General features: G+C 34.9%; 1 protein-coding gene across 1 annotated transcript in view; it reads right to left on the bottom strand.

Moving 5' to 3' along the window:
- Window positions 1-19274: 19274 nt before the first annotated feature.
- The window catches only part of ZBBX (zinc finger B-box domain containing), a 94441-nt gene continuing 87240 nt past the window's right edge, over window positions 19275-26475 (bottom strand). Inside the window, exons 19-20 of the mRNA XM_039857653.1 lie at window positions 21325-21454; window positions 19275-19562 (exon numbers count right to left, since the gene is read on the bottom strand). Coding sequence (XP_039713587.1) covers window positions 19436-19562; window positions 21325-21454 — 257 coding nt within the window. The 3' untranslated portion in view covers window positions 19275-19435. The remainder of the gene's footprint in view (window positions 19563-21324; window positions 21455-26475) is intronic.

The raw sequence follows: 26475 nt of genomic DNA, 5'->3' as shown, positions 1-26475 counted from the left end.
ACTCATTTCTTATTAAATGACTAAAAAGTCAAAGAATAATTCCCATTTCAAACTAATTTATAAAGGCCTCTTTACAGATGGTTTTTAACTAATAACACAAAATGAAGAAGACTGCATGTTCTCAGTTCTAAAACATAAACAAAACTATACCAATCAGTCATTTATTATAGGTTACTGATATAAATGAATCAGGAGCACATGCGGTAAATCGTGCTAAAATAGAGGAACTGGCTAACTTTTCTTTAAGCCTCCAAAAAAAGGTCTAAAAATAAGTTAAATAAATAAAAATAACAGTGGGAGTCAAAATGCAAATTGTTGCTTATTGTATTTCTGCATTTTAAATAATGTTTAGAAGAAAAACATCTATTCCTCCATGTTTTCACAAATGGTAGTATTTCATCTTTTCTCATGGCTGAGTAATATTTCATTGTATGTATGTACAATATCTTCTTTATTCAATCATGCATGCATCTTGAGAATATCAAGCTAAGTGAAATAAGTCAGATGGAAAAAGTCAAGAATCATATGATTTCACTCATATGTAGGATATAAAACTGAAAGCAACAAACTAACAAGTCAAACAACAAAAACTCATAGACAGAGACAACAGTATGGTGATTACCAGAGAGAAAGAGGGGAGGAAGTAGAAAGGAGTTAAAGGGGTCAAATATATGGTGACGGAAGGAAATTTAACTTTGGGTGGTGAACACACAATGCAATATACATATGACATATTATTGAATTGTACACTTGAAATCCATATAATTTTATTAACCAATGTCATCCCAATAAATTTAATTTTAAGAAAAAATTGAATACAGTAGCAGATATGAGATAGCAGCTGTCTTCTATTAAGCCATACATTAAAGAGAGATTTTTAAAAACTCAAAACAGACAAAATATGCAACTTCACACATAGAAATATGAACTTTTTGAGAGGTATTTCTTGATGGTATGGAAAATGCTTAAGGTCTTTAACTTGGAAATTTCTTGTTCTCTGTATTTTAGGAAGGCCTTACAACGTTTTCATATCATACATCATTTTTGTGTAAGTAGAGCACCAAGTATGTATTATCTGTTTGAAAAGTCAATATACTTCTCATCTACACACCAGGTAATAGTGATGACTGACATTTGTGATTTATGAAACATCTGTGCCTGTTCAGTCGAATTTGGTCCCTAATAGTTGTGGTGGGTGGGGAGGGATGAGGACTCCTGTTACCATTACCTTCATCGTAAAGGTAATCAGTCCGAGGTAATAATGTCACTGGAGGTCCAGTGGTCCAAGTGTCCAAGGGTACACAGCTTCTTAATAAGAGAAGCAGGACTTGAACCTGATTTATAATCCTGATTAACAATATAGTGGTTTTCCTATCATACTATAAAGTTCCAAATTATTTTAGGAAAAGCTTGACCTCACTAAATAATGTACCAGAAGAGAGAATGGGCAATTGTTCTCTTTGCCTCAGATTTGGAAGAAGTATTATAGGCATGTGAGTTAAATAGCTGAGAAGTAGCTATTAGAGATATTCAAACTTTATCTCTGTGGTTTTGTTTTAAAATAACTTCTTAGTATGCGGAACTAATCAATACGATCAAGCAATGGTCTATGAAATTCTATTTTAAATCAAAGCTGTTAGATTAAAGGATCCAAAGATAAAATCTGAAACTAGTAAGCTCCTACTAGTAATCCCCTTTATCGTTTTAATGAAATTCAAACCAAGACACAATGAAAGTTCGGAAATGATTGGCTTAGAAAAGAAAATGCAAAAGTTGATTCTGCAGAGTTTTATTTCAAATCAAATCTCAGCCATGTTTTAAAACACTGAAAATGGAAATTCACATGACAGGCCTTTAACTGTCACAGCAATAATGAGGTACCACTGCAATCAAGCAACATTGTTTGTAGTGGAAAGTGTGATGCCTATTTTACCAGGCTGAATTGAAATAGGGTATCAATGTTATTTTACCCCAGATAATCAACACATTAGCTTCCTACTCAGACCATTTTAAGGGATCCATGGTTTCAGTGATTCTCAACTTTGAAAGTTCTTTTGCAAACAGGTACAAAAGCCGAATATCTGACAAAAGAGAACAGTTAAATTATGTTTTCCTATAGTAGCAATTATCTCATGAAGAATTTTTATTGACATGGTAAAATGCTTAAGACCTAATATTAATCGTGGGAGAAAAAAACCTTATGCCAATTGAATTAGTATGTGAGGAATGCCATAACAAAATAACATAGACTGTGTGGCTTAAACAACAGAATTTAACTTCCTCAGAGTTCTGGAGGCTAGAAGTCCAAAATCAAGATATTGAAATGTTCGCTTCTCCTGAGGCCTTTTTCTGGGGCTTACAGATGGCTACCTTCTTACTGTGTCCTCACAGGGCCGGCCTTTCCTCTCTGCCTGCTCGCTACTTGGTGTCTCCTTCTCTGCATATAAGGACACTAGTCATATTGGATGAGGGCCCCATTCTAACAGTCTCATTTTAGTCACACTTTGAAGACTTTATCTCCAATTAAGATTACATTCTGAAGTACTGGGGGTTGAGGCTTCACCATACGAATTGTGAGGGGCATATTTTAGTTCCTAGCACCAATTATATTTAAATTTTCCCTTCCTATAGGCATATGTATGTTATGACAAAAACTGAAAGGAAATATGACAAAGAGTTCAAAATAAATGAGCAGGGTAAGTAAGGTTAATTTTAATTTCTTTGTATTCTTCTGAATTCTTTTAAAAATGCATGTTTCTTTAAAGAGGAATGAATCAAATTACTACTCATGAAATATCACAACATCTGATTAAGGAAGCATTATAATGGTAAAGCATTGGACTTCTACACCAATCTATTTATGTTGATAATTATCTATTCTTCTCTTTCATTCTTTCCTTTTCCTTTTTTTAACCATAAACTATTTCTTCAACAAAAGTTTTAGCCCAAAATGCGACATTATGAGAAGCAGAACTACTCTCATTGACGCAAGGTCATTTTCTTTGTAACATATATAGAATCCTGCTGCCCTCAGTAAATTTTTAAGTACTTTGAGGACAGAGACTAAGTCTTATTCATCTTTGAAACTTTTAATCTCTAGCAGTGCCTTCAATTGAACTTATATTCTATAAATATGTCAAAAGACAAGATACTCAAGTATCTCATAGCTATTCCTTAAATAAGAAGACAACAGAAAGTGTACTGGATTTGAGTCAAAGCAATTCAGTTCAAGTCCTTGTCCTGCTGAATATCACATGGGTAACTTTCAGCAATCCATGAGGAAACTTTGGGTTTCCTCATGTGTTAGTAATGCAAAAGACAAAATCATTTTCTTGACAGCTGGTTTAGGTCCAAGGAGAGAATTGCCTTTGTTTACAAAGGTCTGCAATAAAACATTTGGGATAGAAGATAAAATCCTGAAAACAGAAGAGAAGTCAAGAAAAAAGGAGGGAGGAGGCTTAGTTTCCTTGCAAAAGAAAATGAGTGTAATTTGGTCCTTATCATTGAAGAGAGGAGGAGAAAAGAAAGAAAAATCAAAGAAGATATAAGAGGGGAGAGAGACAGAGAGAGAAAAAGAGAGAGAGAGAGAGGTGACAAGATGGCGAGAGTATGGGGACACAACATGAGATGTCAAAGGCATTAGAAATCTCTGTGGCAGGGCAGGAGAAAGGCCTACTATACAATTTTAAATTTTTTGCTGTATAAGATGCAGTTTGATCCCTCATCAAAATCCTCAAATTTCAATAACTGTTCTATTACACTGAAGAGCTTTATATTGATGGTTGATGATAAATAATGGGAGATGTGGAGGGAGGAGGGATGACTCACTGAGAAAGAGCAAATCATTCTTAGGAGTAGAGTGAAGAAGCTAAGGCAGCCATGAGAATGTAAGCCAGGAGGATTTTGCAAAAATCTTTAAGAAGGGCTTTGAGCTTTCACAATCCATGATCAATCTTATAATATCTTAAGTGGTTTTGAAATCTCAAGTGATATATGGGTCATATGTTAAATGGGATAATTATATTCTACTACTGACATTATAGAATTACTATATCAATCAATGAGATAATAACGGCTAACATTTATATAAGACTTACCATATGCCAAGCACTTTTCAAGCACTAAATATTTTTCCTCTTGCTCTTTTAGCCTTCACAAGAATGTCATGAGGTTCCTACTGCATGTTTTGTCTGCATTTTATAGGACAAAAAAATTAACTTGCCCTACTTCGCATAGCTAATAAGCAATTGGTAGAGTCAGGATTCCAAACCTTTAATAACTATACTATCATAGCTCAAAACAAAACAACAATTAATGTAAATTAAAGTATATTGTAAGCAATGTGAGGTGTGGTCTCTTTCTGGCACTTAGATTGAGTAGTTATAGACAGAGTTAGGAAGAGGAAGAGTGGGAAAAGTGTATAAGAATTGTTCTATCCCCTCTTAAATAACGACTTCCTAGATGAAAAGTCTAGGAAAAGTTTTTCCTGTTATGGTCCCTCATCATGGAACATCTTCTGCTTATGTTATGGAGATTGTGCCTGACATAAGAATTCAGGTACAGAGAGTGATTGGGGTTGAAATTCAGTCCTGTATTCATCATTCAAGCCATATGTTCATTGGGGTACAGCTACCCCAAGGGAACATTTTTTAAATCCTATGCAAAGGTGCTTATAATCCAGCAGTGAGTCTTGGTTTCCTCTCCTTCTTGACTTAACAATCATCTTCTCATCATTAGAGACTCTCTCTACCCCCAAACTGCCCTTCCCCTCAGAGTCCTTACTCCATGCCCATGCCTTGAAGCCAAGAGCTCATTGGTTTCTAAGTCCAAAATGCCCAGCGAAGTGCTAAGAATGCAGAAGGTCCAAAATAAAAATGTTTTTTCAATAACAGAATAAAGAACAAAATAGATTTTTCCTAGGAGAGACAAGCTAGGAAACCGTAAGTCATACATTCTGGAGAGATTCTGTGTGAGAATCCTGACCTGAAATTGAGTTTTAGCTCTGATCCTAAGTAGCTCTACGACTTTGGGCAAGACATTTAACCTTTGGGCCCTCAAATTTTCTTTATAAAATCATTGGTTTGAGTAAAATTAATCTTTTGGGTCAATTCTACTTCTTACCTATTAACACTCTTTCTCCTCTGTCAGAAGTATGATTAATGAGCAAACATCCCTTATAACCGCATTGGTCAACCTGAAATTCAGGCAAAATGTGCCTTAAAATTACTCTTTCATGTTTTTCTTGGTTCAAATATTTATAGTCCTCAAGGATTTGTAAGTTCCCTTCTCTTAGAGCATTGCTAAATGTGTTTTTAACTAACCCCATGATCCAAATTGTATGTCTTTATTATAATGGTTCCACATATAAACTATGTGACATTAAAAGAGAGTGATTTCTCTATGATAGCTAATTGTTCCAACATTTCTTTTCTGAAAGACTGAAAAAAAAAAAAATAGCAGTAGATGAGAGTGAATTGGCTGGAGATTTTAATGCCTTAAGCACTTTAACCTATTCAACAGCTTAGGTCGATCTGCTTGGCAGACATGCCAATAGGAGGGAACATAGTGGGTGGGAAACAAGATATTAACAGGCTCAAAAGCATGGCAATTAGCAGTCCATTATCTCCACATCAGGACTAGATTGGTTTCTCAATAAGCCTGTGAATTAATCAGACATTACCTTTCAATGCAAATCAATTAAATATTTTACTGTTTTTATTTTCAAATTTGTCATAAGTAAATTGATTTATATTTGCTTAATTCCATGTATTTTTGATAAGCTGGTGTACTAAAGGTCTTGATGTTCTGCAGATATGATAGACATAATTTCTAAACGATATCAAACTACAGAAAAACAGTATGAATCTCAAATTAATGTAATTTTATAGTATAATAGAAGTTAAAAGAATCATTAAATGGTGAGAAGTAGATAGTTTTACCTTGACAAATATATATGTATATATTTGGAAATATTATGACTTAAGTTAAATATGTAATCATATGAAATTTTTAAAAAAATTTTGTCACTTATTATAATATTACTGTACATGACAGCATCATTTCTCAATTTAAAACTTGAGAGTGATCTTCCACCACCCTTATCCTTGACATCTAATCTCACTGGCAAGGAAACATGCAAATTTCCACTGATGGAGCCAGAGTGGCACTTTTTGTTAATTGCCCTAATTTGGGCTAGAGGAAGAAGCCTTCCATAAGGACAGAGTTAGTTACACTTTACCTAATTTCTTCTATGTCCAACCAAAGCAGGGGCCAGCTAACCCTTCTGTTAGGCTGACTCCTACACATACTCTGGGTCCTTTCCTGTCTTTTATTGGGAAGCAATTTGTTATTTAGATATCTCAATATCAAATTCACCTTGGCCTTAGTAAAATCTAACCTTGGGTTCTATAGAGGAATCCTGAAACTCTTCATACGTGAATTCCTTCAAAACTCTGAAGAAAGCCATGGACTGTCTACACAGTACAAAATCATGCAAGCTTACATATTACATAGGATTCACAAACTCCTTGACAGTTCTTCAGAGATCCTTTCCCCCATATTCCAGAGATCTCAAGCTAAGAAATGGACTTCAACAAATTTTCTGACCAAGTCTCCATGTATCCCATTGTTCCTGAACTTTGATGATTTGTTCAATACCCTTAGTCTTCTTTTGCTGTGGTTCTACTTTGATCTTACTCCATTTATTGTCCTATATATTAGGCAGAAGGCAGGGGCTCAGCTAATTCCTCCTCTCTTTTATTTCCAGTGTGTCCACTGTGAGGCTGGACCACTCTCCTGACCTATAACTGAATGATAGCCGCTTTCCTGACCCCCAGTGCCTTTACCAGCAAAGGAAGATGTCTTTGGTCTAGGTCCTGGACCCTCTTGATCTTTATAGGTTCATTTCAAAAACATCTTCAAATACTCTAAAAGTAGAAAAAATTCTCTGATATTGAAATAAAAAGACTTTAAAACTTTATCTTATTTGTCCAGCTTCTTACGACTATGAGTGAATGAAAATTGGTCGTAAAGTCACTTCACACATTAAGAGGTTTTCTCTTAAACTACTTTGGGTAGAACTAGAGGCTACAGAGTTAGCGCTCAAGTTGATAAAATAAAAGTGCATCATCAGAACAACCACTCAGCTTTTGGGCCAAGCTGAGTTTTTCCTAAACAAGGTGCTCAGCAGTCCATCTTATGGATTTGTGCATTATGCTGCACCAAACATATACACAGTGCCATTCCAATCAGTTAAAATAACAGTCATATGAAGGACTCGTTTCTCATTATAGTGTACTTAGAATTAGAGCAGTCTATTTCAACATTTCAGATGAGAAATCTTTGGTGGAGAAAAATTTTGTACAAAAGAGTAATAGGGAAGAGAAAGAAGTAGAATTCTTGTGACTGAGACTTGGGTAGGGGTTACAACCTTGCCTCCTGATACCCTCCACCCTAAGGTTACCTCTGTGTTGAATCTAATTTGCATATGATAATGCAGGAGATAAATATCTCAATAAACTGTGTGGCTAATGTTTCTCATCTTCCACAAAATCAAAAAGGAAAACAGGCCATGATCTCATCACCCATTTTACAAAAGGTCCCTGGTGATGACCATTTTTCCAGGAATTTGAGAAGGCGAATAAGCACATTACTGTTATGCTGAATGACACTGACTTCAGCTTGTCCCTACATATCAGTTTTCTATCCTGTCATCACTACCTGATTAAAAAACATTCTATTGTTTCCTGTCCCTTTAGGACAGATTGTCAAGTCCCTAGAGCTTAGAAGAATATACTGATCTTTGATGTCAAATCTTTAGATAACTTTAGCATGTGGAAATTCAGAATCTTCAAGCTATAAATTGCCTGAATGCAGAATGAATAATTAAGGAGAAACCTCAAAAGACAATTATTGCCTTCTACATGTGGCATGTTTCTAGCATATAAGTTTTGCCAGGAATGCCTTTCATCCCCCACCCAACTATCCTGATTGTGATGACAAACCTAAATCATTCTCAAGACTCAAATTCAACGTTTCTGTGAAGACTTCCTTAGTGCAAATCTCAGAGAGGTAAGGACCATTTGCATTCATTACTGCAATTATTCATCCTTCCTATCAGACCATAAATTCCTTGAGGCAGGATTCATACTTTATTCATTTATATCCTAAAGCTTACTTCAGGGCCTAGAACATAATAGATTGTCGAAAATGTTTATTAAGTGGATAATGCTATTGATATAAATGAGATGCCTCAAAAAATTGTTTTGTGAGCAGACATACTAAAAAAGCTGATGATCTAAGTGGTATTTGAGACTATAGTCAAGGACAAAAAGGCCACACTAGCTTTAACCTACCTACCAGTCACCTTTTATCCATTTAAAAAAAAAAAACCTATTCCACCTTTGGAAGAAAATGACCACTGTAATGATAAGAGCATAAATATTATCATATATCTAGATTTTGCTTTTGATATTTTATCCAACCAAGATCGATTAAATATCTACTAGGTTCAAAGCAATTTAGGAAATTTAAATTTTTTTCAAAGAAACTATGACTTACCTATAAAAAAGTTTTATTAAGATATTTGACTAAATAAACAAAACAAACAAAAACCTAGATCCAATTCTAGCACCTAAAGTTAAGAAGTTAAGATCTATTCTATAAAGTAATAGTAAACTATCTTTTAAAGTTCACAGAAATGGGAAGAAGTAGAAAGAAAGTATTGTACGTGTTGGCAAATATATACTCTGGAATCAGAAGGCCTATATTTATAATCCAGCATCCTCACTTACTGGCTTGGCAACCTTGGACACAATGAGCAAGAGAGGCAGGCAGTGAAGCCATAGAGCTAAATGGGGCCTGATCACACGAAGCTATAGTGGTCTTTGTGAAATTCTGGCTTTAGTTCTAACTGTAATGTGAGGCCATGGAGGAGTCTGCACCGTGGAAGTATATGATCTCATTTTCATTTTTAAAATATAATTCTTGATATTTTGCGAAGTAGAGACTGGATAAAGTGTGAAAGGAAAGAATTGGGAGTGGTGCAGGCAATGAGAAGAGGTGATTTTCAGGGTATATTTTAAGATAGAGTTAATAGGACTTACTGTAGAATGAATATGAGCCTGTGTGGAAAATATGATTCAAAGATAACTGCTAGCATCTTTGGCCTGAACAAATAGGTAAATAGTACTGTCATTTAAAAGACAGGGGAGACCAAAAGAGGACTCAGTTTGCAAAGGAAGATCCAAAGTTTTGTTCTGAAGTTAAGGGGGTGATTTTTAAAGTGAAATTATACGTCTCGGATTGAATAGGGTGTAGATACATGAGGTTACAACGTTGTGCCCTGAGCACATTGACATTCAGAATCTGGGAAAAGGAGAAGAAATTTCACACCACACTGTGAAGGAGCAGTCAGCAGATGAAAAGGAAATCATAACTAGTGTCCTCAAGGATATGGGAAGAACAGGTTCAAGGACAATGGAGTAATCAATGATGCTGAGAGACTGATACGAGCTCTGAGAAATATGGAGGTCACTATTGAACTGAACCTTATGGTCCTGGTGAAAACAAGAACCTAATTCCATGGGTCAAAAAGAAGACAAAAGTTGAGTAAATGGAAGTAGTGTATAGATATGTCTTTTTAGAAATTTTACTATGGAGGAAGTAAAAATGATTGTGAAGGGAATGGAGTCAAAGAAATATATTTTTCAATGGAAGATATAAGAGTATGCTGTCCCCTCTCTAGTAAGAATTTTTTGGATTGAGCAAGGAATGAGAATTCTATCTCCTTTATAAACAAACTTCCCACCAAATCTGTGGTGGGTATTCCAAAGGGTATTATTTCAAGAAATTAGATGATTAGCCTGTATTTAAACTTTGTATAGTTGGGATTCCATAAAGAAAACACAAAAACACTATTCGTCTTCTGAGGTAGCATTTATGTTAACTGGTATTATAGGATCAAGTAAAATAATTTCTCTAATTATAAAACAGATGCATTTGTATTTCTACATTCTAAAACAGGAAATTTCATATAATGAAAATTTGGCCATTTATTATAAGTGTAGTTCATCATTCTTGTTTAAAGAGGAAAATTTCAGTGAATCAAATACTTTAATTCATGAGAAGGTAAGAAATATTGTTTTAGAAATATGGAAAATTAAACTGAGACTGTTTTTGTTTAGCTTCATGTCAGAATTGCTTTTTACATAACAGTGCAATGAACTGTGTTTCACTAATACCAACTAAATGTGTTTTTAATGATGTTATAATAAACCTAAAATCTTGAGAGTGATGCTGTCAAAGTATAATTGTTTCAAATTTGGAAAATAAACCATTTACCCCCAGTGCAATGTTTATTTGCAGATAAGTGGCTTGTTTTTACCTTGGCATTTTCTGATAGCAGGAAAAGACATATCCTTGGTAAAAGTTCTATTATCGTTATCCCTTATTTTAATCACAAGCATCTGGTTGAAGTTTAGTTCTTCCTCAATAAAGAAGAAAACAGAGGCATTTCAAGAACCAATAAAGAGGAATCTATATGCGACAGGCTTGAGCTCCCGTCAGAATCATCTGGCCCTGGATGCCAGACAAGACAAGGGAAGGCACCTGCCACACTTGTAATATTGCTTTGAAAATCTTCTGGGACCCCCAGAGAATACTCTGCCCCACAGGAAATTTGGTGTGAAATTTTTCTTCATAGTCATCAAGTAGATCAGTCCTGGAAATTAAAAAGTGTCTATGATGAGGGCATTAGAGAACAAAATTAGAATGAAGCTCCAGGTTACTCATTTCCAGCAATGGCTCTGTAAGAATAACATAATATTTATATTCAAATAGCATATGAGAGGATGGCGTTGCGGACATCTGTTAAGAACATCTGCACTCAGATTGATGCTGTCTGAGACTACACTGTTCCCATACAGTGAGCGTGGTCCGGATGTGCCTGAGCCCTTAATACCCTTCCCTTTACTGTTCACCTCCTCACATCCACTCCATCATTAACAACTCTGGCCTACAAACCTTACCTCTTTGACGTTGAGTTTCTTCCCTCAGGACATTTCAGAGAAGTCTCTGGCATACTAGATCCACTTCACTTTTTAAAATTGCCTTAAATCATAGCCATGGGCCAGCTGAGATGCAGAGGCCATGTTTTATAACAAATTGTCCTTCCTTCTCTCCACTTGCTCTCACTAGGTCCTGGCAACAATTGTTAAGAGACTGACTCATCTCTGCGTTCTCCTTAGGCAACCATGCTGCCTGGCTTGAAAATATAAACTAGACCGAACCAACTTCTCTCTTTGGATTTAGAACTGAAAAATAAATTCAGGAGACTGAATCAGTTAACTGAGAGGCAGACAATGAGGCAGAGTGGAGGCCTCAATAAACCATTATTAATTAAATCTTTGAGCATAGGGAGAACATATGAGTAAGCATAAGAAGACAATCAGTAGGGGAAAATAACGCTTACCCCAAAAGTGGGGACCCATGAGTGTCCCAACCATCCTGAGGGAGAGCTATCTCAGGTCTAGGAATTCTAAATTCCTATAAGGCCAACTCTTCTTTACTTCCTGCTATTGGATTTCTATACAATTCTACTTCTTACTAAAATAAACACACTTTACTTTCATATCTAGAGTGGGTTTCTATACTTGAAGAAAAAAGTATCTAAATAGAAGTCACCAATATAGACAGCTGAATAACATTGGATCATTTTTGGATAGCTTTCAATGAAATGAAGAGGTGAAACAATCTTCTCTCCGTGATTCTCGGGAGTCTGGTCTTACAGTAAAGAGATGTAAATTCAGTCCCATGTCTTGACAACATATAACATTCTGTGACAATATAAATCCCAGAATACCAACCTGAAAGGGGTCCTGGAGATCTCCTAGGACTCAAGGCCACAGATCTCTAACTTTTGTGGCATAATTTTTTCTTTAATCTTACAAAAAACCCTCATGTAAAAAACATCTAAGCATAGATGCTTTATTGAGCAACTCCGTCCCCCTTCATCCTCCTCCTCCAAATCAAGAAACCCTGAGTCTCCAGAACTCAGTTTAAAAGTAATTAATTTCTCATTTTGTAAGTGGATTATGAAGGATTTAAGAGAACATAACCATGAGGCTCTATCTCTGAGACCATTTGTAATCTCTGGCTCTGTTATACTAATATTGGATATTTCTGTAAGAACTTATTTTATATTTGTTCTCTGTGTAGTCTTGTGAACATTTCCATCGTCATAGGTTTCAAAATATCCTAATATTGAAACATGCATTTTAGACAAACATTTCATATCACAGTATTTTTAACAGAGCACATTGAAAGTCTTTGCCAAAGCAGATTGGATTTCGGCATCAGGCCAAAGACTGTATTTTAAAGTGACGTGGAACTTGTTTCAGGAAGTCCTAAGGTGAAAACTTGAAGCTGAATAATGGTGAGTTCTCTGTTTGTGTAAGTAACCAGAGTATGTCTTTCAGACTGAAAGATATAGTTTACATTAAAAAAAAAAAGAAAGAAAGAAAACTGTAGTAGTGTTTTCTTAAATTTGACTTATTTAAATCCCAAAAGGTTGGTTTCTACCCTGTATTTCATACCATGTTAACTGCAAAATCTATATATTCTGAAAACAAGCAGCTATGGATCAGTAATGAAAATAACATTATAGCCTGTGACTGAGACGAAAGTTGCTTTCAGAATCCACTCTGCTCATCTTCCCTAGTTACACAACCCCAATTTTATTCTGAGCAACAATGTGCCCACTTAATTGACTACATTTCCAAATTCCCTTGCATCTAGATGTGGCTAAGTTCTGGCCAAAAAGACACATGCAAAAGTGTCGTGTTAGACTTATAGGAAGACTGGTTTAAAGGAAGCTACCTCAGCTAGGAGGTGTCTATCTTGCTCTCCTCATTTTCCCCATTCTTGATGCCTTGAACACAGATCATGATGGCTAGAGATCTACAATCATCTTGAATGACAAGGTGACCTTGAGGATGGAAACAACATAAGTAACATGTAGTTGCCATTCCAGCTATTGACTGCCTACTACCAGACTTGACATAGAAGAGAAATAAACTTCTATGTCATTCTAATGTTGTTTGCTGTTCCCTGTAATATAAAATTAAGCCAAATCCTAAATGGTTCAATAGCTTTATTTACAAGCTATTTTTACAGAGCTATGGCATAGGTCAGAGGAGAAAATAAATATGATTACTTTTGAAAAATTAAAGATACATCTGTTCATCTGCCTGCACTTGTAGCTCTCTTTTTTTAAGTATAGAAATTGTTTAAGAACTCTGTCATTGTTCTAATAAACAACAAAATATCCTATAAAATATGACAATTACCTAAAAATGTGAAATTATAACAAAATTTAAACTTCTCTTTCATGCTTAACATGTTGAATATATAAGATTTAGTTAATTGTAAAATCAAGGTAAAATACATTTCCCCTCTTAGAAATCTAAGTGTGTCTAGAATAATGTGTATTTGTTTTCTGGATAGCTAAACACATATTGCTTCTGTCTGTCAAAAATAAGAGCATATAGAGAACCCTTTCAGAACTATGTTTCTATAATCATTATTGTATATTAAATGTATCTGAAAAAAGAAACACAAAGATAACCCAATCAATCAACTCTTTTCATTTTAAACATAACTGTCACTTTATGGAGAATATTAAGAATATCCACTCCTTTTCCTTACCTATGAGAGACATTTGCATTAAAAAGGAACATCTTTATTTCCTTAGAGTTCATCTATGCCTGCTGGTTATTTCCCAGCTAAACTCATAATCCCTTTTGCAACATCATAATCATTTACCCAGAAAACAATCAGGGTGTCACTAACAAAGAATTATGATTTTAGGTGGGGGATAAACTACAGGCACAGATAAACTCTGAAGAAATAAAGATTGTTTTATGAAAATGTGGCTAGTAATAAATAACCAGGGATGGAAATTATGCTGAAAAAGAATATCCTATAAAAACAGATTTGAGGACATACAAATAGTATGTTTTTAAAATATCTCATCTCTGAAAGTATGATGCACAGAGTGTTTATAAAGTACCAGTGCAATTTTAATATTTAAAAACTCTGAGTTTACACATGATAAACCAATAAACTAAACTCATGGACCTTGGACTTTAAGAGGATTTTATGAATTTGACCTCAAAGGCAAGGGGAGTAAAAGCAAAAATAAATTAATGGGACTACATCAAACTAAAAAACTGCCACACAGCAAAAGAAATCAACAAGGTCAAGTGACAACTATCTGAATGGAAGAATATTTTTGCAAGCAATGCCTCTGATAAGGGCCTAATATCCAAAATATACGAAGAACTCATACAACTCAATAACAACAACAACAACAAAAATCCAATCAAAAAATGGGTAGAGGACCTGAACAAACACTTCTCCCAAGAAGACATACAAATGGCCAACAAACATATGAAAAGATGCTCATCATCTCTAGCTATTAGAGAAATGCAAATCAAAAACATAATGAGATACCATCTCACACCTGTTAGAATAGCTGTTATTAACAGGACAAATAATAACAAATGTTGGAGAGGATGCAGAGGAAAAAGAACCCTCATATACTGCTGATGGGACTGCAAATCGGTACAGCCACTATGGAAAACAGAATGGAGGTCCCTCAAAAAACTAAGAATTGATCTATTATATGATTCAGCAATCCTTCTACTGGGTATTTACCCCAAAGACTTGAAAACTCATATCCAAAAAGATATTTGCATACCAATGTTCATAGCAGCATTATTCATGGTGGCCAGGACATGGAAGCAACCAAAGTGTCCGACAACAGATGATTGGCTAAAGAAGGTGTGGTACATATATACAATGGAATATTACTCAGTCATAAGAAGAGATGAAATACCACCATTTGCAACAACATAGATGGACCCCAAGATAATCATGCTTAGTGAAATAAGCCAGACAGAAAAAGTTGTAAACCACGTGATATCACTTATATGTTAGATATAAAGATATAAGTGATATAAACATAAAGCAAAAAACAAACAGGACAAACAGAGACTCATGGACATGGACTATAGACTAGTGGTTACCAGAGGGGGCTGGGTAGATGGGGTAAAAGGGGTCAAATATGTGGTGACAGAAAGAAATCCAGCTACGGAAGGTGAACACATAATGTGATACACACACACACACACACACACACACACACACACACACACACACATATATATGCCTTACTGTTAAATTTTAGACCTGAAACTTGCTGGATTTCATTAATGTCACCATTAAAAAAAAATTATCTGTCACCAAATTGTCCACAATATTTGTGAGTCTGTTTTTGATTAGTTTGTTCTTTTTGTTCCTTAGATTACACATGTAAGTGAATCATATGGACAGAGGGGAGAGGGGTTGGGGGGCTGGGAGAATGAGGTGAAAGGTTAAAGAAGTACAAATTAGTAGTTGATAGTTGGTCACAGGGATGGGGAGCACAGCACAGGGGATGCAGTTAGTATTAATACGTTGGCTAGGTAGAGGGCCAGGGGTGGAAGGGAACAATTTGGGGGGGATCATTTTATGAACTATATAGATGTCTAACCAATATACTGTATAATTGAAACTAATTTAAATAAATAAATTTTAAAAAACATTTTTAATTTTTAAAAAAGGGAAAACTTTTTCCTTTACAAAAAAAAATCTATAAACATAAGGAATAATGTTTCAAAAATATTTTTAATAAATTTAGATATTTAGCTTTCGACATGTTAGCTTTATACATCATTCAATCTAATTGTCCAACTCACTGACAGCATTCTTTATTTTCGATATTGAATGACTTTTGTGGATCATTTGTCAACTTGATCCTAAATTCGGTAATTGATCCATCCATTAATTTGTCTGTGTATTTAATGACTGTAGCCTAAACTCATAAAAAGAGATGATGAACATGGCAGAGCACTTTCTAGTTCCCAAAGTGTTCTCATATTCATTACTGCATTTGATTTTCACAACATTCATTTAAGCTAAGTAAAGTTAGAATCTTTATCTCCATCGAATGATGAAGAAACATTCAAATAAGTGATCTGGAAGCTAGTCAATAGTGTAACCTGATAACCTGTGTTTCTCTCACTACATGTATCATACTGTCTCCCCTTGAGAAAAGTTAGAGATAGAGATGGCTTATCAGTTGGATCCTGCACAGTCATTCATTCATTACTAATAACCATCTAGTCTAAGCTAGGCATAAGCTAGTAATAAGCTGGTGTATAGTAGTAAACAAAATGGGCATAATCCATGCTTTATTGAAATGTATAGTCTAACTGGAAAACATACATTAAAAATTATACAAATAAGTTAATAATTATAGGTATCATAAAGAAAAAAGTAGGATGCTATAAGAAAGAATAAAGGAAAAGGAATAGGGAGAATTGATTTAGATAGAAATTAGAAAATCTCATTGAGTAGGTACAGTTTTAGACCTTAGAGATAAGAAATTGTATGTGGCTAACATCATGGTAAGATAAGCCTTCTTCAAGATCTTTCCAACAATTGAATCTTAGGGACAAAGAAAACTTTTTTTCTGACTCAAGGCATTGTTTAAAATATGAGTGCCTGATTACAGAGATAGAAACATGTTGTAACATCTGTTTGTTCAAGAAAAGGTTTCTGTCTACCTCACAGATAAGGCACAGCATTAAGTGGTCTTAAGGGTAGTGTACTCCACGGGCTTGTGTTGTGTGACACACTCTTAACGCACTAGGTGTGAATGACTTCAACAAAAATCAAATATCATATTAAAACTATCAAATATAATTTAATGTCAATTTGTTTACATCAATTGTACTTCAATTGTACTTTAATTGTAAAATTAAAGAATTTCACATGGCTATTATACCACTAAGCAAGTCTGATATAAACTACTAAATCCTAACATGCATGTAAAATCACATGATCATTTGCCTAATAGTTGCATGAGGCACATGCACTAATTCAAGTATTAGGAATATGGTTGTGATTCTTCTGGAATGGCTGTAACTCAATCCCACAGTCAGAACTAAGTACATGCTTTAAACAGCATGTTCAGCTTCAAAATGAGAGAACACATTGCTACTGCTTCAGGCAAAGGTTCTAATCTTATTTAGTTTTTATTTCCTCATTAGACTAATGACAAGGGAATTAAGAAACTTTTCTAAATGTGTGGTTATAGGAAGCAAATAAAGGCAGAAGGGAGTCTGATATGCTCTGCCACAGAGGACCCTCATGTTTAATTTCAATCACATATTGGGAGTCCAATGACAAAGTCAGTGGTACACTCCTCATCTCAAATTCTGGCCAGAAATGCACTGATGACAACTAGTTATTGGCTTAATTTTTATTTCAAAATTCTTGTATTGTAAAAGGCAATGGAATCTTAAAAAATCTTTCCTGAGCTAGTTCATAAAAGACTCAAGCTATGACTGAATAGACAGAATAGTAGTGGTTCTACATCCCTAATGAGAGTAGAACAATGTCTCCTTTCGCTTTGTCTGAGGAAAACACAGGAGTTTTATAAATTGCACACAGAGGAACATTTTTCTTCTTCATCAGAAATATGAGGAAGATCTTGTCTTAAAGCAAAGGAGAGTAGGGAGAGAGTCAAGAACATTAAACCTGAGTAGAGATGCTAAAACGAAAAAGAACTTATTTTCCTATCTTAACAGATGTACAGGCAATCCCCATTTTAACTATAGATACTAAAATTAAGAAAGCTAGCAGCCTCAGGACAAGATGCCAGAAGGGCTTTTGAGAAAAATGATGAAGATTCAAGGATGACTCACTGTTCTCTATGGGATTGTTGATAAGAGGAAGTGCTGAGGACAGTGAAAATTACTGAGGAGTCACACTCTTAATTTTAAGATACTCATTTCTTTCAAAAATTTTATTCTGATAGTATAATTGGCTTTCCTGATTGTTTATTGTTCATTTTTGTTAATCACTTTTAATAAAGGGCATTTTTATATTAAAAGACATAGAAATGGCTACAGTTCTCTTAATTTTCTATCCTGTCAGTAGCTGATGTGTGTGAATGCCAGTACAATTTATTGATGCCAGGGAAAAAGTATCAAAGATAAATTTACACTAAACAGCCATTTATCTTGTATAAGAGCTTAGTGACCATCCAGAATCAGAGAGAAAACAAAAGATTTGAACCCTGAGATACGACTATACTGTGGTAATGGCAAACCAAACTGCAGGGATGTTTTTTCTAATAAGTCAACAAACTACTTAAGGGGAAACTGTCCTAAGAAGTCACAAGATGACATCCATAAAACTATCTCCTCTATGTCTTCTTCTGTCCTTTTTTAAGCCCCTGAATTATAAGATCATGTAAAACCTTGAACACTCTAGGATCTACCACTACCCAAGACTAGCAAAATAATTTGTTATTTTCTTTGGCTAACACACAACAATCCTTCAAACTGAATGTTGTAGTCAAGGTTCTCCAGAGAAACTGAACCAATTGTGAAGGCTAGTAAGTCCAAAATCTACATGGCAAGCTGGCAGTCTGGAGACCCAGGAAAGGGTTGATGCCACAATTTGAGCCAAAACGCAGTGTGAAGGCAGAATTTCCTCTTCTTTGGAGGACCTCAGTCTTTTTTTCCTAAGGCTTTCAAACTAATTGGATGAGACTCGTTCACATTATGAAGGGGAATCTGCTTGACTCAAAGTCTATTGGTTTAAATGTTATTTTCATCTAAAAACTTCTTTTGCAGAAACAACTAGAATAACGTTTGACTAAATATCTGGGTACCATAGCCTAGCCAAGTTGACACATAACATTAACCATCACACCCACCCACTCAAAATAAGATGCTTTGGGGGTCTTTTCTGTGTTTTACTGAACAGAGAGTAAGTATTATGTCTGCTTTATTTTGAGTCCTCTTTCTTCTAGCAGCAACTTTTGAAGTTATCAGAACTTCTACAAATGTCAAAACACTAAAAGAAAAAAATAATGTAATTACCAAAGAAAAAAATAGATTCCAGGTGCAATTAATGATATTGCCAAGTATGAGTTGGCCATCCAATATACATCTTATTGATGACATAATTATTTAAAATATAATTTAACAATTAAATATTACTTTAAGTATAATCATGTTTATAGAACCTATGACAGTTTCTAGAGACAGAGTTATAATTTCTATTTTTTTTAATTCACCAAATTTTACTTATATGGTCTGCAATATAGACTAGTGTTTGACATACAATATATCATTTAGAAGAAAAAGCCCTTATACTCATAATTTTACTAACTTTTATTAGTCTGCAAACCTTGAAATATCAGAGGCATTAATAATGAAAATTTCCATCACCTGGCCAAGTAATTACTTGATTCATTCTTACAGTTGTTACTTTTTTCTGTTTACTCTAGGTACAAAATGAACAAATGAACAAATGATTCCTAGGTACTCTGTGACCATGGTAGTGTGATGACATGTTGCTTGTCAAGAAAATCTTCTTCCTCCTCGTCTGTGCTGCTCTCAGAAAGTGTCAGCAAAGACTGAATTTCAGTATCTTTTTCAGAAGAGCTGGAAATACATTAAAAGATCAATATACAATATACAGAACCAGGTTTCAACTCTTCGTCTATCTTCTGATCAATACTATATGCGTCGAAATCACCAGAGGCAGGCAGATGAGAGGGGTATGTCTCAGAATAGGGCTGTAATTTTCAATGTGCCCAATAACCAAGCCTCCTTTTAATGAGAAATTCTCATCATTCTCCCTCTCCCAAGAAATAAAGCCACAGTGGTACCAAGGAGAAAAGATTTTATGGTCTCCGGTTCTGTCTTTCACTGATGATTCAGAAGGCACTTCAGAAACTTGCAGAGCCTCAGGGTCATCATTAAGGATATTCATCATTACATTGGCTGTTTAATAGAATCTCAATGAATAGACTGCCAGATAAATCACCTCTTTTGTGTACAGTAAATTAGGACTATGTGGATAGCCAGTCAAGATATGCCAAAACCAAAATTAATGACAACAATTATTTAGTTATTTTATTTTGTTGCATTTTATTGTGGAAAGGAAGCTGTGTTGGAGGGTCTAGTGTGTAGGTGTCTGAGGTTTGAAAAAAGAGGTAAGGTGAGGTAACATAGAGGAGCCTGCACAATTCAGACTTTTTGGTCTAAGATATCTAGATGGCCAGCCTATGTATGCACTAAATAATGTAAAACACTTCACCCTGTGGTGGATATAACTGTTCTTTGGATTCTTCGTTATGCCCAATACAGGCTAAATCAGCAGTGCCTAACCCCTGATCTATGGACCAGTGCAGATATGTGATTTAAAAATTTTAAATGGTCCAAGAAAAGAAGAGAAAATAAGAACAAGGTAATGACATTTTTATGATATTTTTAAAGAACTATGTTTTATTCTTTTACTACTTTCCCCTTACATGTTTGGTATTAAATGTCCTTTCTCTTATGAAATGATGGTGATACTATGTGGTGTTACCTTGCTTTTAATGACTTTAGGGGGAAAATAGCAACTTTACATTGATCCCTTTAAAAAAAAAAAAAAGGTTAAGTGATGTTAGAAATGCAAAATCCAAGAGCCACAGCTAAGTGGTCTCCTCTTTCAGAAAGGCACAGTAACAGATCTTGACTCCCTTTTACTGCAACATTAGATGTCAAACCAATCAAAGGAATTTACAATTTAAGAAGGTGTTATTTTACATTTTCTTAGTTTTTCTAGAAAAACCTTCCTCCTTTTTCAAGGAATTCCAGTATGTCAAGAATAGAGTGGCACGATAAACTATGTTTCTTAAGCATTTACTAGTATAACCTATGTTCCTTATAAATTAATCACTATGTCTTAATGTTCTTACCTTATGTGAAGAAAGGATGAAATGATAACATATTAAAATATGTTATAATTAACAGCCTGGACTAGATTTCAAAAAAGAAGCTTCTCAATATTCTATTCTAAAAACTTTATTCACATTAATGTAATGTACCAGAATTTATTAGGTTAATTAATGGAAGTAAGGCAATTGTTTTTCAATATAAGAAGAAATGTTGAGAGATTATTAAATTTCTAATGTTCTTTTTTTTCATTTTTGACCTATGTTTGTTTTGTAGCAGAGAATTATCTCTTCACAATAAAGTAACACCTTTATAAGCGCTCTGCTAAATCCTGATAATAGATCAACGAAGGACTCAAACATTTTAAAAAGAATGGCCATATAAAGTATACAATGAGGACAATATATAATAAAGAGAACTAGATAGGACTTCTTAAAATTGTTACTATGCACTATCTTTTCATATAAGTAGGCTTACCTACCTCAGTTCCTCAATTCCACAGGGGTCTTCTACATGTAAGGTCTTAAGGGTAGTTTGACTTATGTTCAACGAATGCTTGTTGAAGACTGGTGGCTCTTCCAAGGTTAGGCTGCAAAGTTTTTCTGAAGGATCTGAAATATTTTATATCATGCATTGTCAACATGTAAATTCAAGAAAACAATACACAGCATATGGATTTGAAAGTTTATCCCAAGTAAACTGTATGTAATATAAAGAGGATCAGTATGGATTTTTCATTACTTCTCAATTTTCTAATGTTTGTGGGGTGGGCGGAATATGAGGTAAGCCTGACTTGAGGTTCTAAATTAGGGCTTGGGTATCAAGTCATTTAAATCATATTGACTTTTTAAGCAAATTCCTCAATTTTATTTTTTCAGCTTAATTGAGAAATAATTGACACGTAACATTGTTTAAGGTGTACAATGTGTTGATGTGAAATACTTATATATTACAAAATGATAACCATGACAGTGTTAGCTAACACCTGCATCACATCGCATAATTGTCGTTTCTTTTTTGTGTGATAAGAATATTTAAGATCTACTCTCTTAGGAACTTTCTAGTACGTAATACAGTATCCTTAACTATCATCACCATGCCGTATATTAAATCTTCAGAACTTATTCACCTTACATCAGGAAATTTGTACTCTTTGACCAACATCTCTCCATTCTCCCTAGCCCCTAGCCCCTGGCAGCAAACACCATTCTAGTCTCTGTTTCTGTGAGTTCAGCTTTCTTAGATTCTCTGTCAGACTTATTTCACACAGCCATATAGATTTTCAATATAAATCATAGTTAAGAAAAGTGTCAAATGTCCTGAGAATTCACAAAATTACCAAGAAAATCAAGGGATCCTCTTTAAAGCTAGAATATTGTGCAACTCCTTAACTTGCCTGAAATGCTAAACACTTTATTATCTCATTTTGTCTTCTAAGATATAAAAGTTTTACCCCCACACAGTCTGAGGCAAAGCTTAGTCTTGGCAGAGCTGCCCTTGATTTTTCTAGCTTCCTTGCTTTTGGGGGCATATAATAACCATTTGTATGCGAAAGGGGGAAGCCTTAAAACTTCTTCTCCTTTTTCAAGAAGCTGGCCTTGATTCAGCCTAAGGGACAAACAGTGCAAGTTAAATAAACAAATGTATAAGCAAACATATCTTTATATAAAATACCAAAAGTCAAGTATAGAAATAAATGATTGCTATATTAGAAAGTCCATAATGCCTGCTTTTCGTCATTGATAAAGTTTTAAGAGCCATCTAACCTGTACGTAAGTTTATACTATGATGACTTTTGAAACTGTTAAATTACTGGGTGCTAGTCCTCTCTTCACTTTTATGAAAGCCCCAAGTAAACATCCTCTCGATCAGAATGACCAAATACCAAACTACAATGTATTATACACTCGGCTGAAGAGAAAAATTGTGTGTGGCGGGGGGCGGGGGAGGGGGGATAGTATTAAAGTTTTTGATTTCCCTACTGAAAATAACAGATTATTTCTGCTGCAAGATAGACTTCAATACATTTACAACTGGAAGTGCCCTTATCTAACCCAATGACTTTCAAATTATGACATGTAGAGAAATTCAAGTGGCTTAAGGAAGAGGCTCCTGTTTTCATCACCCCAAAGCAATCTGGAGGGGCTTTTCTTGGTCTTGTTTACATTTGGATTTCTATTTAAGATTAATTTTGAGAAAAACAAAAGATACCCTAGCTAAATTTTTTGTTCCATCCCCACTTGTTGGAGATTAGGAAATTAAGGACCCACAGGGGATTGGTAAGTTGTTGAAAAATCACACAACCACATCATCAAAGAGCTGGAACTAGACCTGAGTTCTTTTAGCTCATCAATATTATAAATCACTATGTTCTAGAATCTAATTCTCTAGTTTCCAGCTTCTTCCTAGTTTTCCATAAGGTAAATAAGACAGGTATGCAAAGTACCTTTATATGCCCCAATTATATGGACTTGGTAGGATTACAAGACTAAAACTCAATAATGATGCTTAAATCTAAACAATACCATCAGAAGAGCTATTTAACCTCTGTTAGGCATTTGAGTCCTAACTGAATGAGCATAGCACTAATACAGATTGTACAAATAAATGGGCCTGCTTTTGTAAAATTATTCACTTTGATAATTATATTTCAGAATACCTTGTCAAGTTAATAGGAACAAAAGTTGCATCACTTGATTTTCAAGGCAGAGAAAAATAAAACTGCTTACAGCTTAGTGTTAAACCTAAAAAAGGTAATTTTACAAAAACCCAAGTCTCCTGATTTTCTAATACAGAACCAGGGAAAACTAGATTGATATTTATACTGAAAATTTTACTTTACAACTGTCAAGTCAGCTGATTGTTGACAAATGAATTGAAGTTAAACCTTATCTATCCCTAGAGTAAGAGTGTATGTTCTCTGATCATTGAAGAATCTCTTAAATACAATATTAAAGAATTAGACAAAGGGCAAAAATTGACTAAATATAAACTTCTAGGTTGTATTCCTAAAACTCATGTCATTTAAAACACATACATATAACTTTATTCACATAGAAATAAACAATTATATGAATAAAAGAAATGAAGGAAAGAAAAAGGAAGGACCAAAGAAACATTAAAAGCTTAAAAACATTAAAAAGTTAAAAATTTCAAAGAATGGAAACAAAGCAGATAGACTATTTTCCAATAAGGAACCCAAAATAAAAACAACAAAAACTTCTAAAGGACTAACAAGCATACCAATGTTAGGTAGCTGGTCAGACACGAGTGATAAGGGGAAACAAAGGAAAAAGGGCCTAGCCTAGAGACTGCCCAAAGAACACCACAATGGTAGTAGAATTCTGGGTCTGCACATGTGCACTAGGCATTTATTGCCTATTGTCAATCAAGTGTCAGTTAAGATGACCTCACTTGCCAATCATCTAGGAATACCTTTGGAACCACCCATCAAGGCCCAAATATAAGGCAGACATTCCTGCTTCTGGGTCCTTTTTGCCCTTCTGGGTTCTCTCCCTTTTTGTCTTTCTAGGCTCCCCCTTTTGCCCCTTTTGCCCCTCTAGGTTCTCTCTCTTTTTGATGGCCTTTTTGGCCTTTTGTAGATATTCTGGCCCCTTTCTGTTGCTTATAGAGCTGAGACCATGTGCTTCCTTGGGGCATACTTTGTCTTTCTCCGTGTGCCTCCTTGAGGTATTCTTTGTCTTTCTAAAATATATTTTCAATAAAACTATTAAATTTCAATGATCTGTGATTTTTCATTGCATCATCTGAGGAAGAACCGAGGAAAAATGCTAATTACTGGTCTGCACCATCATTATCCCTCATCCTCCCCCGCTGCCGTTGGGGTGACACCGAACTCCAATCAGCCCCAACAGTGACACCTACAAACAACATCCAACGTTTAGGATGGTAAGACAATGAGGACACTCTCCCTGTAACCTGTAACCCCGTTCCCAGCTCTGCAGCCTCTTGTTTTCCTTTCCCTCCATCTCTCTTCCTCTCTGCCACTGTATCTTGCCTTGTTTATCCCTCCATACCTTCTTCCTTTTACCTTCTTTCTGCCCACACCCTCTTCTTGAGTGGTCACAATATTGATTTGAAGTTAAGGTTTCAAATTATTTAAGTGGCATTGTGATATGGTGATAAGACAAAGGAATGCAGTGCAGACGTGCCTGGGTTTGTGCCTGGGCTCCTAAACACCCAGGGAGGGACCATAGGCAGTCACATCAGCCATACCCTCAGTTACTGTATCCACAAAGGGTCATTTAAAATAGTGCCTGTCCCACCCACTTCCAAGAGTAGCTATGAAGATCAAATGGCGCCACACTACATATAAAAATGAAAAGCAATTATTATTACTCATTGAATGGTTTCATATTCTTTTATCAGAATTTTTTTTAATACATTGACTTTCACTTTGTATATAGCACTCAATTTTATTCTGAAATTCAAAGATGCCCTAAAGCAAAAATATTATCATTGTACCCATAATAATCTGATTGTCTTTACAAGGGTTATCTACTTAATTTGCTAACTATAAATCCCAAGTAGACCTTCTACAATTTAATATCTTACTTGATGGTCAACCAATGAACGGAGCCTCCAATTACTTAGGAAGCCGCTGACTCACTACGTTACTTCACAGACAGTTGGCTACATCTGCTAGTACGTTTTTACTTTCTTGTTTAAGAAAAAGTACTTTCTTTAATTGTTTGGCTTAGTTAACTACTTTGAACTTATACAAACAGAAAATTGTCATGGGAATTTAAGGACCACAAAAACTCTTAATTCATAAATCAGAATGAGTTTGAAACAAATGAATCACTTTTAACTACTAAAAAGGTACATGCTTTACTACTTTCTAATAATGCATACTTTCTAATAATGCATGTCTTCTGATATTTTCCAAATTTCTTCAGGTTATATCAACATGTAAAAACTGACATGTTATTCTGATATGTTGAGCTTATTAAGTAAATGACTATAGTGTTATTTATAAAGACTTTTGTGGAGGGAATAATAATATGGCATAAGACACTGTTAACTATAATCCTCAAAGTGATCTAGAAGAAAACAGATTGAGAATGAAAACAACTTTTAGATGTTTTTGACTGAAATTTAGACTTACCAAGAGATCCTTACTATATGCAGAAAGCACCACCCACTGGTTCCTTACATAAGAGTCTTTTCAGGACTTATTACATGCTAGCACTGCTGATGTGTGTGTGTGTGTGTGTGTGTGTGTGTGTGTACGTGTGCTTCCTTTCAAACCTTCAATGGCTTGCCAGGGCTCTTAAAATGACATCCAAATTTCTTATTGTAGAAAGAAATAAATTTTCATAACTATAATATAATACATACTTGAATTCAATCATTGGACAATTTTATTATAGGGCCTATTATTATACCCATCTTTCATACATATAACCGATGTAAAGTAAAATTAAAAAAATAATTTTCCCAGTGTCACAAAGCTAGCAAGTGGTGATTTTGTTTCAAAACTAGTCCTCCCCCGTCATGACGTCCCGCCCCAGAGCCTGGCTTTCGACCACTCTGCTCTGTTGCCCCATCTGTCCTGATTCAGCAGTAAGCTGTGTCTGCACACACACATTCCCTGCTGTGTCCACCTTGC

This window comes from Pteropus medius, unplaced genomic scaffold (genome assembly GCF_902729225.1).
Source record: "Pteropus medius unplaced genomic scaffold, Ma_sr-lr_union100, whole genome shotgun sequence".
NCBI classification, from domain to species: domain Eukaryota; kingdom Metazoa; phylum Chordata; class Mammalia; order Chiroptera; family Pteropodidae; genus Pteropus; species Pteropus medius.
The sequence above is the reverse complement of the archived record's forward strand: the minus strand, read 5'-3'. Positions and strand labels throughout refer to the sequence as shown.